The sequence below is a fragment of the Haliotis cracherodii genome, unplaced genomic scaffold (assembly GCF_022045235.1).
Source record: "Haliotis cracherodii isolate W230 unplaced genomic scaffold, xgHalCrac1.p SCAF_5, whole genome shotgun sequence".
Classification (NCBI taxonomy): domain Eukaryota; kingdom Metazoa; phylum Mollusca; class Gastropoda; order Lepetellida; family Haliotidae; genus Haliotis; species Haliotis cracherodii.
In genome coordinates this window covers 51,766,511-51,780,845 of record NW_027266308.1, presented here as the reverse complement: position 1 = coordinate 51,780,845, position 14,335 = coordinate 51,766,511, and the positions used below count along the sequence as shown (strand labels likewise).

At 39.1% G+C, this 14,335-nt stretch overlaps 1 protein-coding gene across 3 annotated transcripts in view; it reads left to right on the top strand.

Moving 5' to 3' along the window:
* Positions 1–14,335, top strand: part of LOC139444212 (uncharacterized) — a 73,268-nt gene that overhangs the window by 25,953 nt on the left and 32,980 nt on the right. For all 3 annotated transcript variants that reach the window (XM_071225125.1, XM_071225124.1, XM_071225123.1), the window contains exons 3-10: positions 6,561–6,724; positions 8,839–8,915; positions 10,413–10,541; positions 11,091–11,197; positions 11,617–11,754; positions 12,098–12,225; positions 13,536–13,633; positions 13,918–14,039. In XM_071225125.1, coding sequence (XP_071081226.1) covers positions 6,561–6,724; positions 8,839–8,915; positions 10,413–10,541; positions 11,091–11,197; positions 11,617–11,754; positions 12,098–12,225; positions 13,536–13,633; positions 13,918–14,039 — 963 coding nt within the window. The remainder of the gene's footprint in view (positions 1–6,560; positions 6,725–8,838; positions 8,916–10,412; positions 10,542–11,090; positions 11,198–11,616; positions 11,755–12,097; positions 12,226–13,535; positions 13,634–13,917; positions 14,040–14,335) is intronic.

Sequence of the window (14,335 nt, the reverse complement as noted above, 5' to 3'; positions counted from 1 at the left end):
TCCTTATGCAGTCTTTGGCTTGATGCATGGTACGCAAAATTATTGCTCTAGTTAATTTATGATGGAAAGTAATGGGGAACCCTTATTAACCTATTAAATATTTCATGCGCAAACTGTTTCTTATTCTTTGTTCAACTTTTAGGACACATCAATTAGGATTGATTGATTTTCTTGACGGAGTTCGGAAAACAAAGTACCTGTCATTAGCGAGTCAAGGGCAGACAATAATAATAGTGTAGCGCCATGAGCATCTACTTGGTGAATGGAATCAGGCGCATTATAAATGCACTTATTATTGTTACTGACTTGCGTTATCACTATTTTGTGGTGTGATATGTGTGGATTATGTGGTTTACATCACTTCCTGTTTTGGATCATGCATAATCAGTATGCCTACGACTTAGCTTGGGCCAAGGAACATTGTCCAAACAAATGGGCTCTTTTCTGACCATTTACGAATGGAGGTAGAGGTAATTCCTCTTATAAAAAACTTTCCAGAAACTATCATTTAAAGTTAACGTGTATAGTTACAAGAAGCCGTGACATACCGCAAGGAGTCCTGTATTCAATCAAATGATGAAATATCGTGCTTAGATAGTGAAAGCTCAGGGTATGTGGATTTTGAGATTTATCGATACAGTGATTATATAGAGCCTGCGATAATAGAGTCATACTATACACTAGTCCGAAATCTGATTAGGTCAGCTCATAACGATGCATGTTTACTTAAAATGAGGGGCGGTCGGGTAGCCTAGTGGTCAGAGTGTTCACTCGTCACGCCAAAGATCGGTATTCGATTCCCGACATGGGTACAATGTGTGAAGTCCATTTCTGGTGAAATATTGCTAGAATATTTCTAAAAGCGGCGTAAAACCATACTCACTCACTCACTCACTCACTTAAAATGATATCCAAAGAACAGCTGGGATGAGAAGATTCAAAAGACCACTAAATTAATGTTGTTAACCATTGGCAGGAATGTTTAGCATAAGGTAAGAAAGTAGAATTAGTTGTGTTAAAAGACAGGTAAAAGTTGAGGTAAAAAGTAATTTAATTTTTTGAATGAGTAGTTACTGTTGTTCATGGATAAATGTTCAAAATTAATGGTATGACCAGGTGACTTTTATCATGGTTTTTCCTTTGTATGCAGTTTGAATCTATAGAAGAAAGTGAAGAAAACAGTGATTTAAATATACAGAGCCACTCAGCATAAAGCCACAGCCTAGTACAGTTCTTACTGTCCATACATTAACATTCAAGCCTATGAAGATGTTGCATATGGACAAGTTGAGCTAGTCAACTCAACAGAGTGACCACCTCCTTTATCACATCTTTGTATAAGGTTAATGTCCTTCCAGGTCAAATTATGAAACATGGATCAAATTAAACAACATTTCGGATTAATTCAAATATACACGTTTCCCAATTATTGGGGAGAGCTGGAGTAGATACATGAAATGTTGAAAGTAGGACAGTATTGCACATGATGGATACTAATGGCTGCCTTGAATACAGCTGACATGCTAGTTTCCTGAAACAACTATTAATAGTACTATGTTGCAGCATACATCAGCTGTTCTGTACCTGCACATTCTATTCAGCCTTGTGTGGCTGCATCAATTGAAAATGATTATATAATACCTTCATTGTCACATCTTGACAGCATATGGGCTATTGTTCCATTTTCCATTTGGCAATTTAGTTGTGATGTTTTCTCTGTATCTGATATCATCAATCATTTGATGTAATTTGCTGTAGACGTATTGATTGAATGAGTGAACACAGTTTGACAATGAGTGAATGAGAGTGGGTTGTTCTACATTGCAGTAAGCAATATTCCAGCATTGTCATGATAACTCCAACATTTCAGATACAACTACTGGTGCACATGGTCAGTGTTCCAAATAAGCGCCTACTGTAGGGTTGTGGCAGGTACATCTTGTGTTAAGCTTGTAGTTTCAAATTTGTATGTGTAGGATAAAGTACGATTGAGTGTTTTTATCATATTGAAAACCCACATCTGTGGGTTAAAGTTTTTAAATAACATAAATACCCAAGGAAAAATGTTTTATCTAACTTATAAACCGAAAAAACCCAACTTAAAACAATATTTATCCAAATTTTTATGTTTCAAACATACTTTCCACAAATATTAGAAAACAGACATAAAATATCTGTTGCTGGCATGCGGTACTATCCTCGGGAATATTTAGAAAACATTTGTCATTTGATTCTACATTTCATTACATTGTGTTCAAATTCAAAATAAGTTTCCAACGAGAAACATTCTTATGTTACAATCTAAACGGAAGTTGTATTATATAAAATCCCAAGGATATTATAACAAATCCTGGGGATATTATAACATCCCTGTTTGTGAGATATAACCCGACTAGAACAATAGGCTGATGTCACATGAGGTTTATAAGGTTCCTTATCACCGGCAGTAAGTTTATGTGTTGATTTATTTGTCACAGTAAGCTGCAGTGTTTCGAATGAGGGCCTAAAGAACTTAGTTTGGGCCTGCAGCTTCTAAAGTCTGTGGGTCCAGATGGCAGCATGGCATTTTCTTTTATATCCAACACTATATAGTATAGGTTGTAGAAAGTCAGGTGTATACTTTTATCTGTGTAAGCAGTCTGTGCCAAAATCTTTTAATCTACTTGTGCAAACATGGCTCATAACATCATTTGCTGTAGACTTTAGTGTTATTATATGAACTATTATTAGCTCAGCTTGCTAGACTGATCTGACTTTTACTAGACTCAGGCTTCGTACTAGTGGATTCATCTTGTGCGTTTTGTGTAAAATGTAAAATAAATGTAAAAAGTTATATAAATCCATGTGCATGTGTTAAAGTAGTTGGTTCCTGATTCATATACATGTGTATATAAATATATATATATATATAGTGATATATATAGTGTATATATAGTGATGGATATTTTAATTTATGGATTATTAATCATGTTAATCATGAAAGAATTTCAGTCAGCCAAATTGGTCAATATGAATGAGCTGAGAGGTCACATGAAAGTTATTAAAACTTTTTAGAAGTTTTAAAAACAATATCTATGACAAATGTTAATGGATTTCTGCCATCCACGCCAGAAACCTATGATTGTGGGTTAGAATCCCAGTTCGCCCCGATTATGTTTCTAGGTTGTCAGCACCATACCTGTGTTTGTGGGTTTCAATGAAGTGGTAAGCATCGGGGACCTGCATCTCTTCGGGCTTTCCTTCCACGTCAAGCTGATACACTATGATATGACTGGAATACTGTTAAAAGTGGTATTAAACCCAACTCACTCACTCAAATAATTTGTTATTCTTATTAAGCAGGTCCCTGTACCGCCGCTGCAATTGGTTTCCTTAACTGTGAGCTAGTGATGGATGTTACATTACATGCCTGAAATACCTCTCATATACCCCTGGGGAATTCTGATTTTACGACATTGAAGGTCAAGGTCACGAGTGACAAAAATAGACATTGTAAAAGCATGTGGACCCGAGAATGTGTGTATTTATGAATGGAATTTAATGAAATTTGGTAATCATGATTTCTCAGGCAGGTTCTTGATCCCCTTTTAGTGACATATGTGTGAGGTCAAGGTCACCAGGATTCGGGGTAGAATAGGGCTTCCAGAACCCATGCTTCTCGTAAGAGGCGACTAACTAATCTGTACATTTTCCAATCATTTATGACAGACTATCAATATGAACTCCATGCCTGTAATATGTCATGGTTGTGTCAAATGTAAAGGTCACTTTGAAGGTCAATCACTCATGAAATTACCTTTAAATTGTTTTATTCAGAAAGTTTTATCAGTGTGGTATAGAGACTTTATATTTGTAATACAATCTAAGTGTGCAACAAGTTATGTTTTTGCATGTGATTAGATGGCATTTAAGGTCAAGGTCACTTAGTGTGAACTGGCGATTATTAAAAAAGTATGATTGGCTTTTGATCAGGTGTGGTCTGAATTGTATCAAAGTTTTGGTAATTTTTTACATAAGGTCATTGTTACTAGAGGTCAGATTTTAAAACATGGTTTAAAATACATGGATTTTTAACCAGACAACCAGGAAGGGCTTATAATTTTGTTGTTAATTAACTGCTGATTACAGTGGGGTGTTGCATCTGTTTTTGCATCTAGTGCTATCACTGTTCCAGCTCTCTATATATTAGCTACTTGCCTATCACTTTGATGTTTATAAATATGGTTTAAAATATCTGTTGACATACTGGAAGGGTTTGATGGGGTATTTTAGACAACACAGTTATGTCAACACAAAGTCAGCTGTTTTTGTGTGCGGTCTGGGTTTGCTTTGACAATTTTATCACATGTGTTATGGTAGTGCAGTTGGACATGGATAATTGTCCTTTGGGGATTCTGGGGCAGAATAACTTCCTGGTGTCCACTCCAGGTGTCCACTCCCCAGTGTCCCATGCATGAAGTCGGAACTGTCTTGCTGGCATTTGGTAGCTGAGATAATGTGCAATGCTTGTGAAATCAACCAATGGTTTGCCTCGCCCAGATTTGATTATTTACAGGCCATCTTATTATGACTGAAATATTGATGACTAATGCGTTAATTCTCTGAAATATTGTTGACTAATGCATTAATTCTCTCATCAGGTGACTATGCTTGTCGTAATAGGCGACTAATGGGATTGGGTGGTCAGGCTCGCTGCCTTGGTTGATGCATGCCATCGATCCAAATTGCGTGGATCGATGCTCTTGATATCAATCACTGGATTGTCTTGTCCAGATTCGATTATTTTACAGACCGCCATCATATAGCTGGAATATTGCTTAGGGCGGCGTTAAACCCAGTGATTGATATCATGAGCATCTATGCAATTGGGATACGATGTCATATATCAACCAAGTCAGCAAGCCTGAACACCTGATCCCGTTAGTCGCCTCTTACGACAAGCATAGTCCCCTTTTACGACAAGCATAGTCCCCTTTTATGGCAAGCATGGGTTGCTGAAGACCTATTCTACCCATAACATTAATCATGTAAGGAATGCTGATTATGCTAACAGACTGCAGAAACTGTTCACATGTAACAGGGAGGAGTATAGTTAGTTTGGTCTGTTCAGTTCATGTCATTCCACTGTCATATCAAGGGTAATGCAGCAATGGCTTCTTCTTCAGCTGTCACAACATGTCTGCACACAGCAAGACTCAAACCAAATGAACTATACACAATGCAACACCCCACATAGTTTGGGCATTCCTTAGATGTTGACGGATGACAAAGAAGACACAATTTATGGAGAACACTTCTTTAATGTACACCATAATTCCTTGCTTGACAAGGGCATAAGGGTCCATACCGAAATGTATAGTACATTAAAGAAAGAAATTGTTATCCATCAGTTGTGTCTACTTTGTCACCACCTAGTGCATATGGATGACTTTAACACATACAATGAGTGAGTGAGTGACAGAAAGATTATTGCACATCTTGTAATGAATTGAGAGCCTGAGCTATAATACATGTAATCGGTGATTGACGGCAACCATCCAGGCCTCACAATGTATTTTAGTGGATTACAGCTAATATTTGAATTACATGCTGATTTGTTTGGTTTGTTTGTCACCATGGTTACGATCTATACCAAAATATCGTGTGCAGAGTTGGGTCCTTTGGTTTTGCGTGTATCATGGGTTTGATTTCACATTCGCCCTGATTATGATCCTAGGTTTGTCAGCACCATACTTTAGCTCAGTGGGGTTGTCTACGATCAGCGTCACTTCAGGCTTTCCTCAATCAATAGCTGTCATGCCATGATAGTACTGAAATCCTGTTCAGAGTGGAGGAACACTCAACTGTTATATCTATAGATGATGAGTGAGTGAATGACGGAAAGTTGTTTGTAGTCACCATTATTACAGTTGCGTAATGTATGGGTGGCCATTTGGTAAAAAAATAGAAAGTTGAAATAAGGGACAGAAGTATGCAATACAATAGTCAAATGTTAAGTAAAGACATCATATGAAAAGAAAGAACAATGTGTACTAAAGAACGTCGGTGCGCACCAAAGGACACTAAACTTCTAAACCTATGATTGTGGGTTTGAGTCCTGGTTCGCCCCAATTATGTTCCTAGGTTTATCAGCACCATACCCGGGCTCGTGGGTTTCACCGAAGTGGTAAACGTCTGAGACCTGCATCACTTCAGGCTTTCCTCCCACACTAAGTTGACATGCCGTGATATAAATGGAATACTGTTATATGTGGCTTTAACCCAACTCACTCACTCACTCACTCACTCACTCACTCACTCACTATGTTAGAGTTATGGCAGTTGTAGCACTAGGATTGGATTGCGGAATGAGGCCATGGACCAAACAAACCTTGGGAAACTACAGAATCAGTCAGCAACACATTGTAAACACAGTGTTTTAGTGGACTTTAATGACAAACCTGGGCACTTTGGTTCCTCTCTGCGCCAGTAAATTCATGTTTGGTATTGAGCAACTAAACATGAGTAATATCAGTACTTGTTGTCTGCAGTGATGTCATGCCTGTATGCTTGTGTTTCAGAAAGCCTTGCCTTAACAACCTTTAACGTGGGCGAGCAGACACCGCACATCCGCAATGTCCGAGTGTTTGAGTTTTCGGAGGGAGTCCCTGGAGGGCACAAGCCTTGTACCTGGTTCAACGTCAACCAACCACCCAAAGGACTGGACAATATGTCCACCTACCAGGTCAGTGGGCATTAAGTCTAGTGGAGAGAAGCTCAGCGGAGAGTGGCAGGAACAAGTGTCTACCGTGGGATACTCGAGAATCTCACGCAAGTGTCTTCCGAGATCAAATATATCATGATGAGTTGGTAGAATATCTGAAGCTGCCTGAGGATATTGTTACTTTTTATCAACAAGTCTTCGTATATTTGAGCTTGTAATATATGAGGGTGAGATTCTATTTATCATCCAAAATCATTTTCCAGCTGTTTCGGTTTGTAAACTGTAGTATCCTGTGTCTTGAGTGTAACTAGTCCAGCCAACTAGTTTCAGTAGCAGAGAGATTAGTGGTGTCATTTGATTGTGACATCATGATAATGATGATGTCACAATGGTTTGCAAAGCATTGTGATGCAATTTCATTGTTGCCATATCTCTTTGGAGATATTGCTTTATCATATAATAAATAGTTTTCTTAGCAGGATAAAGCCAATGGATAAAAACTATATCAATATGGGTTATATAGGATAAAGATTTCATGTTGTGAAAGGTCATGTAGGTACTACTTTCAAGCAAAATGGTGTTGCCCTTGTCAACTGGCCATGGAGTCAGAATTAACCATCAGGAATCTGGAGAAACTACTGGGATAATAATAATTGTTATCAAAACAATAGTCCAAAATACTGAAAATCAGTGTCTAAGTGGCACGCGGCTGAGGCATTTAACAAGATTTGGCAACTTTAGAGATATGTATTTTGAAATATTTCTGAACTGTTACCTTGCTTCATTTTGTCACTGTGTGTACATCTTCGTAACGTTATGACAGACCAGGCAGATTCTAAACCAACATGATTTCTCATAGCCTAAGGTTAGAGTAGATTCCCTTTGATAAAAGGCAGTTACTCTTTCCGACGGGCGTTGAATTACTTTTTAGATCTCATCCAGATATTTAGAAAATGTGAGACAGCCTGAGCATGAGTATAAATATTTTTTTATGATATGATTGTTTTTTAAAAAAAGGGAATCTGAGTACGTTAACTGTGAATGATGTGATTCACGTGATCCACCTATGAATCTTAGGATGATTGTTTAAATATGTATTTTGTATAAGATATTTTTGTGAATAAGAATATTCCCGTTTCCTCTTCCAAGAGTCATAAATTACTTTAAGTGCTCATGAAGTTAATCCATTGATGAGGTTATTAATACTTGCAGTGATAATTTGAAGAAAACCTATTAAGGTGTGTTACAGGGACATGCAGTTCATGTCTTTCTTTGTTGGAGGAGCCGTAGATCAGTGGTATTTCTAGACCTGTTCAAATGTGTTCCCATAGCACACCTCACTGCAGCTGTATGGGGGTCGTGATGGGCGTCAGTGATAAACACCTAACAAACTAAGTATAGTGTTTTTCTGCTTGGGATCATATGTCATGTCATGAGTTGTGTTGTGAGTCTCGAGTGTAAGTGATGGATAAGGTTTTAGCACACATGCAGTGGTGCAGTTGACTGATGAAGGCTTATGGTTGGGACATTATTCAGTGACTTTGCTTGTCGTAAGAGGCGACTTATGGGATCGGGTCGTTAGGCTTGCTGACTTGGTTGATGCTTGTCATCGTATCCCAATCGTGTAGATTGATGCTCATGATGTCAATCACTGGATTGTCTGGCCCAGATTCGATTATTTACAGACCACCATCATATGGCTGGAATATTGCTGAGTGTGGTGTTAAACAGCAAACAAACAAACAAACAGTGAGCAAAGACTCGCCCACATTAACAACATATCCTGTTATATTCTCTGTTTCTTATGGAAAACTAAATGCTCATCATAACTTTGCCAGAATCAGAGCCCTGTTCCACTAGGGTATCGGAGTTACGATACATCTTTATGCTAGGCTCATGCAGTACAACAGCCTTCGAGTCCATCAGAATCATCAAAATTTTGTTGGAAAACAGCACTTAAGAAAGTGCTAGCCCGAGACAGTGGGTCCTAGAATGTTTACAATATCTGCTTAGAGGTGGATGCAAGTATTGTATTGGTCCTGACTCGTTTGAATTCTCTTTTTCTGTACTTAAAGTTCAATTTATGCAATATTGAGAAAAGCAGTGGAATAGCAGTTTGTGTTTGTGATCCTCAGGTCGTGGTTGAGTCTGACGTGACGATGCATTGTGAGGACTTCAAGATGATCTTTCGTGGACGTGTAGGCAGCAAGAGGTAAGGTCAAGGTTACATGGAGCCAAGGTCGCCTGTGAATCTTCGCAATTAACAAACCATATTATTAATCTTTATAATTTACAAGTTGATGCAAGCTTATCTTTACAAGTCATCATATCTTTAGTGTACATTATCTTTGTACAAAAATTCATTATATTTGCATTTATGACATCTTGCTTATTGGAACTATTTTCAAAATACAATTATTATTTCTATAATTTCCATAATTGTTTATCAATATCAGTCATTTGTTTAAAAAAAATTATTAGCTTTCATGAATTCAAAAGATAAGGCAAAAATTCAAATTAGATTTCTGTTATTGTTAATGTAGATGTTATTGCTTAGATTAGTAGGGGTTTATGGTAAGTGGTGAGGCTATCAGTATCTGGAGCTCATGAGTTTACTGGGAGCTTAATTGCTGATCCATTTTGTCCTCTATCACATTGGCTGTACATCCTGCTCATGTGATAAATGGTCACATCGTGACCTGTTACAGATATTGATTGTTGTCCCCGGCAACTGCTGATGCATACTGATTCTCTGGGATATAACACAGGATGTTCCACATCGCTGCATTGACTGATTTACATACAGGGATGCTATAGCTTGTTTACCATCCACATCTGTGCAATACACCTGGGAGGAAGCCTGCACAGTAGGGACAAAACATTCAGTATAGTCAGCTGAATAAGTACTTAGCTGATAAAGATAAAGAAGAAGCAGTAAATATGTTTAGCATGGTCAGTTGAATATGTCAATACTGAGTGAGTGAGTGAGTATGGTTTTACCCTGAATTTAGCAATATTCCAGCAATATCACGGCAGGGGACACCAGAAATGGGTTTCACGCATTGTACCCATGTCGGGAATCGAACCCGGGTCTTTGGCATGACGAGTGAACGCTTTAACCACTAGGCTCAGATTGTGATGAAAGTGATACTCATGCATAATATGAAACCCTGGTGTGAAATTATTAGCTTGAACATGCATCTAGTCTAAATTTGGAGGGCTGCATTAAAAATAGAAGCAAAATTATGTTTAGGCCATCCAATCACCAATATTTGTTTCCATGGAAAGCCCTTTTATCAAAGGCGATGCAATTTACTGTGAAGAGTTGTGCCCCTTGGCCCATATGATTGTGGGTTTAAATCCCAGATTTGCCCTGATTATGATTTTGGGTTTGTCAGCACCATACCATTGTTGTTGGGTTTCACTAAAACAGTGAATGTCTAAGACCTGCAACACTTTCGGCTTTCCTCAAACATTAAACTGACTTGCTGTGATATTACTAAAGTACTGTTCAAAGTGATGGTAAATTCTACTTGCTAACTCAAGGGGTATCCTGATATATGTTATCACTATTCGGGCTAGTAAATGATTTAGGTAAATTTGCACTGCTGTGAACATGAGCTCATATTGCAGGAATATCCCTCCATGACAGGGTGAAAACTCTAATACTTAGCTCCAGGACTGTATACAGTGTTTCTCTCCATGGCAGGGTGAATGTTGGCTTTGACATGGTCATACAGGAACTGGTTCTGTCTGGCACGGTGCAGGCCATCATCCAGTTCTCTATGGACGTCCCCTTCCCTCACATCGCCAAGGCAACCGTCTGCTTCACAGACAAGTAAGGAACTATGTTTTATTTTAGCAAAGAAAGGGACTGTTAATAACTGCCCATTGAATCTTGCTTTACCTGCAGACTTAATATGTGGTAAGAGTTTCATTTATGCAAATGTATTCAAGAATTATGAAGTGAATTATTAATTTTGTTGTTATCATGCTTATAGAATGATAGATGATAAAGGTTGCATTTGTGACACCCTAGCTCACCATAGTAGATAGAAGATGCACCTTTGTCTCATACATTGTGCTGACCTTTCATGATTATTTATAGCCTAAAATACCACATTGCTACAATTAACTACAAGTGTTTTCATCGGTCACAGGTTGTTTAAGGGTATTGAATCAAACTTGTTAGAGCTGCCAAATGGCCTGGGCCTACTTGCACAAAGCAATCTTAGCGTTAAGATGATCGTAACTGCCATACTGTTACATAGGCTGACGATAGTCTTAAGCTAAGACTGCTTTGTGCAAGTGGGCTCTGATCTTAGTCCCTTCAGATGACTGTATTGTATCCACAGCATGAGTGTCATTTCTATCCTCCATATTGTAGACCTGATGTGACCTTCAACATCAGCCTGCTGCGTGCAATACAGATGATGGAGGTGCCGTTACTGAAGAGCTGGATACACACCAACGTCATGGAGAGCTTGACCAAAGGTACCTAAGTGTGTAGGGAGGTGGGAGGCCCTGGTGGGTTGGGTTGAGGCAGGCAGGCAGGCAGGTATGTTCTTACTGACGATCTGCAGAAAGGCTGGTACCTTGATGGGATGACACCCGTGAAGATCCCGGGTAGAATAGGTCTTCAGCAACTCATGCTTGCAGTAAGAGGCGACTAACGGGATCAAGTGGTCAGACTCGCTGACTTGGTTGATGCATGTCATCGTATCCCAGCTGCGTGGATTGATGCTCATGATGTCAATCACTGGATTGTCTGGTCCAGATTTGATTATTTAATGATTATGTCCATCATATAGCTGGAATATTCCTGAGTGCAGTGTTAAACAACAAATATGATGGAATGAGCATTAGTGGTTTGTATCTGAGCCTGTGTGGTGACGCTTGTGTTTGTGTTCCAGCTCTGGTGGACCCTGCGTCAGTGGATATCCACTTTGCCAAGATCGGACCAATCCAGATCAACCGTGGCAAGCCCAAGAAGAACGCAGCAGAGGGTGTACTTACAATACAGTTGAAGGGGGTGCCTGTCAAGGGTGCTGGTATGTATAGGTAGACTCACTTTGCAGACAGAGGTCCTTGGGTGTAACGATTAATTGTGTGATGTCACTGTCAAGATCAACTTCACTCACCAGATAGCACAGTGCAACAATGTTCTCTTGAATGCTTGAAACATGTTGTTAGCTGATGATTACTCTTTATTTCCCAATCATCGTGTGATGTTTCCATAGGCTATTTGTGGTTTACGTGTCAGGTCCGGCTGCCAATGTGAGGAATTATTTGTGAAACTCCTTTTGAAGTAATGATGTGATAATAAGTGGTGTAATCTTGCTAAAACATAGAAAAACTTGCTCTGTCACGCAGTCCCATGTTTGTGTATTCCAGCATCCGATGAGATCCGATACAGCGTACTTCGTGTGGGTGAAAACAAACGTGAGACATTGGAGGTTCCAGCATCAGAGGAGTGGGAGGATGTCTGCTCTTTCTTCATCTACAGCCTCTCCAATGAGAAGGTATTGTCTACTGCAGCAGACGGCAAACACATCTGTTATATATGTACTTCAGTCTGTAGTCAGTGACATCTAAGGCTAGGATAATATTGTGTTGCCTAGCAACTGCTTGAGTGAGAAGTACATGGACATATCCAAATTACAAAAATATATGCGATTCTGCCTATCAGTACAAATGCACTTAATAGCTAAAGAGCTGCTCCAGGTTGTTGATTATGACCCCCGACACACATTGTTTTATTCTCAGACTTAAATTAAAATACCGTATATCGCTGTGTATAAGGCGAGTTTTTTGTACCTAAAATGAGGGGGTTAAGAAGGGGGGTCGTCTTAAACACGGAGTCGAAGATCTCACATTTTTTTCCACTGGCGATGTCAACCCGCGTCCGATAGCCAGCCCAGCATTTGACAATAAAACTTCGCATTTCGTCCTAAATAACTGTTCCAATAACTATTTCCATACATAAACATGATTTGTATCTCTTTTTCTTGAATAAAGTTTAATAATTTCTACAAATAAAGTTGAAATGACCCTCGCCTCGATGCAGATTGTCAAACCAGCTGACATGGTAAAACAATCACCATCCGTGAGTAGAGAGCCGGAAGTACTGGTAAGCATTTGCATATTGCACATGTGACCTAACATGTGATAACCGGTGAAGCTGAAATCAATTCCCGCTGTTTTTACAGTTGTATTAACAACTGTTGGAGACAGTGTGAATAAGTGATTGTGGAATAAACACGCTGAATGTGAAGCAGATATAAGCCTAGTTAGTTACAAAATAGTTAATTGGCGATTAAATTACTCACCATTGTCTCTTATATGTTATTACTTCATAAATGAATTTTATTTTACGGGCACCAATTTGTAAACACAAAATGGCAACATGTGCTGGAGTTACACACGCGACCATTCATCGTAGAAAAAACAACACAAGATAAACAAATTTTTATTGCATATATAAGGTTTGTGTGCGCACTTGTGATGTGCTTCATTCCAGGTCATCTTATACACGGAGTATAGGATTTTGGGCTGATATTGAAGGCGTGTACAGGGGGGTCGTCTTATACGTGGGGTCGCCTTATACACAGCGATATACGGTACTGCTCAGAGCTGCTCAAACCCTTGCTCACTATGACACAGAACAAAGACAATGCCAGGGTGTAGCATTAATGATCTTTTCAGAGATTTGTGAAAGCACTGTGCCCCTGTGATGTTTAAATGTTGGGTTTGGTGGATGTAATATTGAAGAGTGAAGTATTTGATGTGTAACCTGGTAATTTTTGCTTCATGACCTTGACCTTGATTGCAGCTCCAGATCAAGAACAAGTGTAAGCGTCTGCTGACATCCACGGTTCTGGAGAAACATGAATGCTACCTGTCTTCATTCCCCTTCAAAGTGCGAGAATTGTAAGTCTTGTAGATAGTTATTTCATGAGATACATCCAATTTAGGCCCTATTCTTGTTATGTTTTTGTTTTTTTGTCAAAGAAATATGATTCATCCTTTGTAAGCTAGGTACTGGTGCTTGAGTCATGTTGGTGAAAAGCATTTTGATATGACACATATAGTGGAAGAACATACTTTACCCTTTTACAAGTATCTATACTCTAAGGAACTTTCCTCTAGGGTGTCGGGGGCGGTGGGGTAGCCCTTTGAATGTTGCTGGATTAACACACTTTCCCTGTTTCCAGTGCGGACAAGGAGATCAAGAACAAGGACGGGTCCCTGCTGTCCATGAAGATGCAGTACACCGCCCTCCCTGCCCTCAACCTGGAGACTCTCCTGGAATCAAAGAGAGACAAAGTCACAGAAAGTGAGACCATAATCAATATCTGTACAGGAAGTGTTGCCAGAAACTGGTCCTATAGTCCCAAACAGAACTCAAAATGGTAGAGCAATAACTTTTGAAGAAATTGCTGACATCTCAGTGGTTATATTTGTTACTTAGATCTGCCACTTAACCACTGCAGCTTGATAGTGAAAATATGAATGATTATTCCATGCCCCTTTATTTCTAAGGACACCAGATTCTACATACTGAAACCTATATCTATCAATTAACAGAACAAAAGTTATCCAGACGTTGGTCATCTGAAATCACTTGGCCAT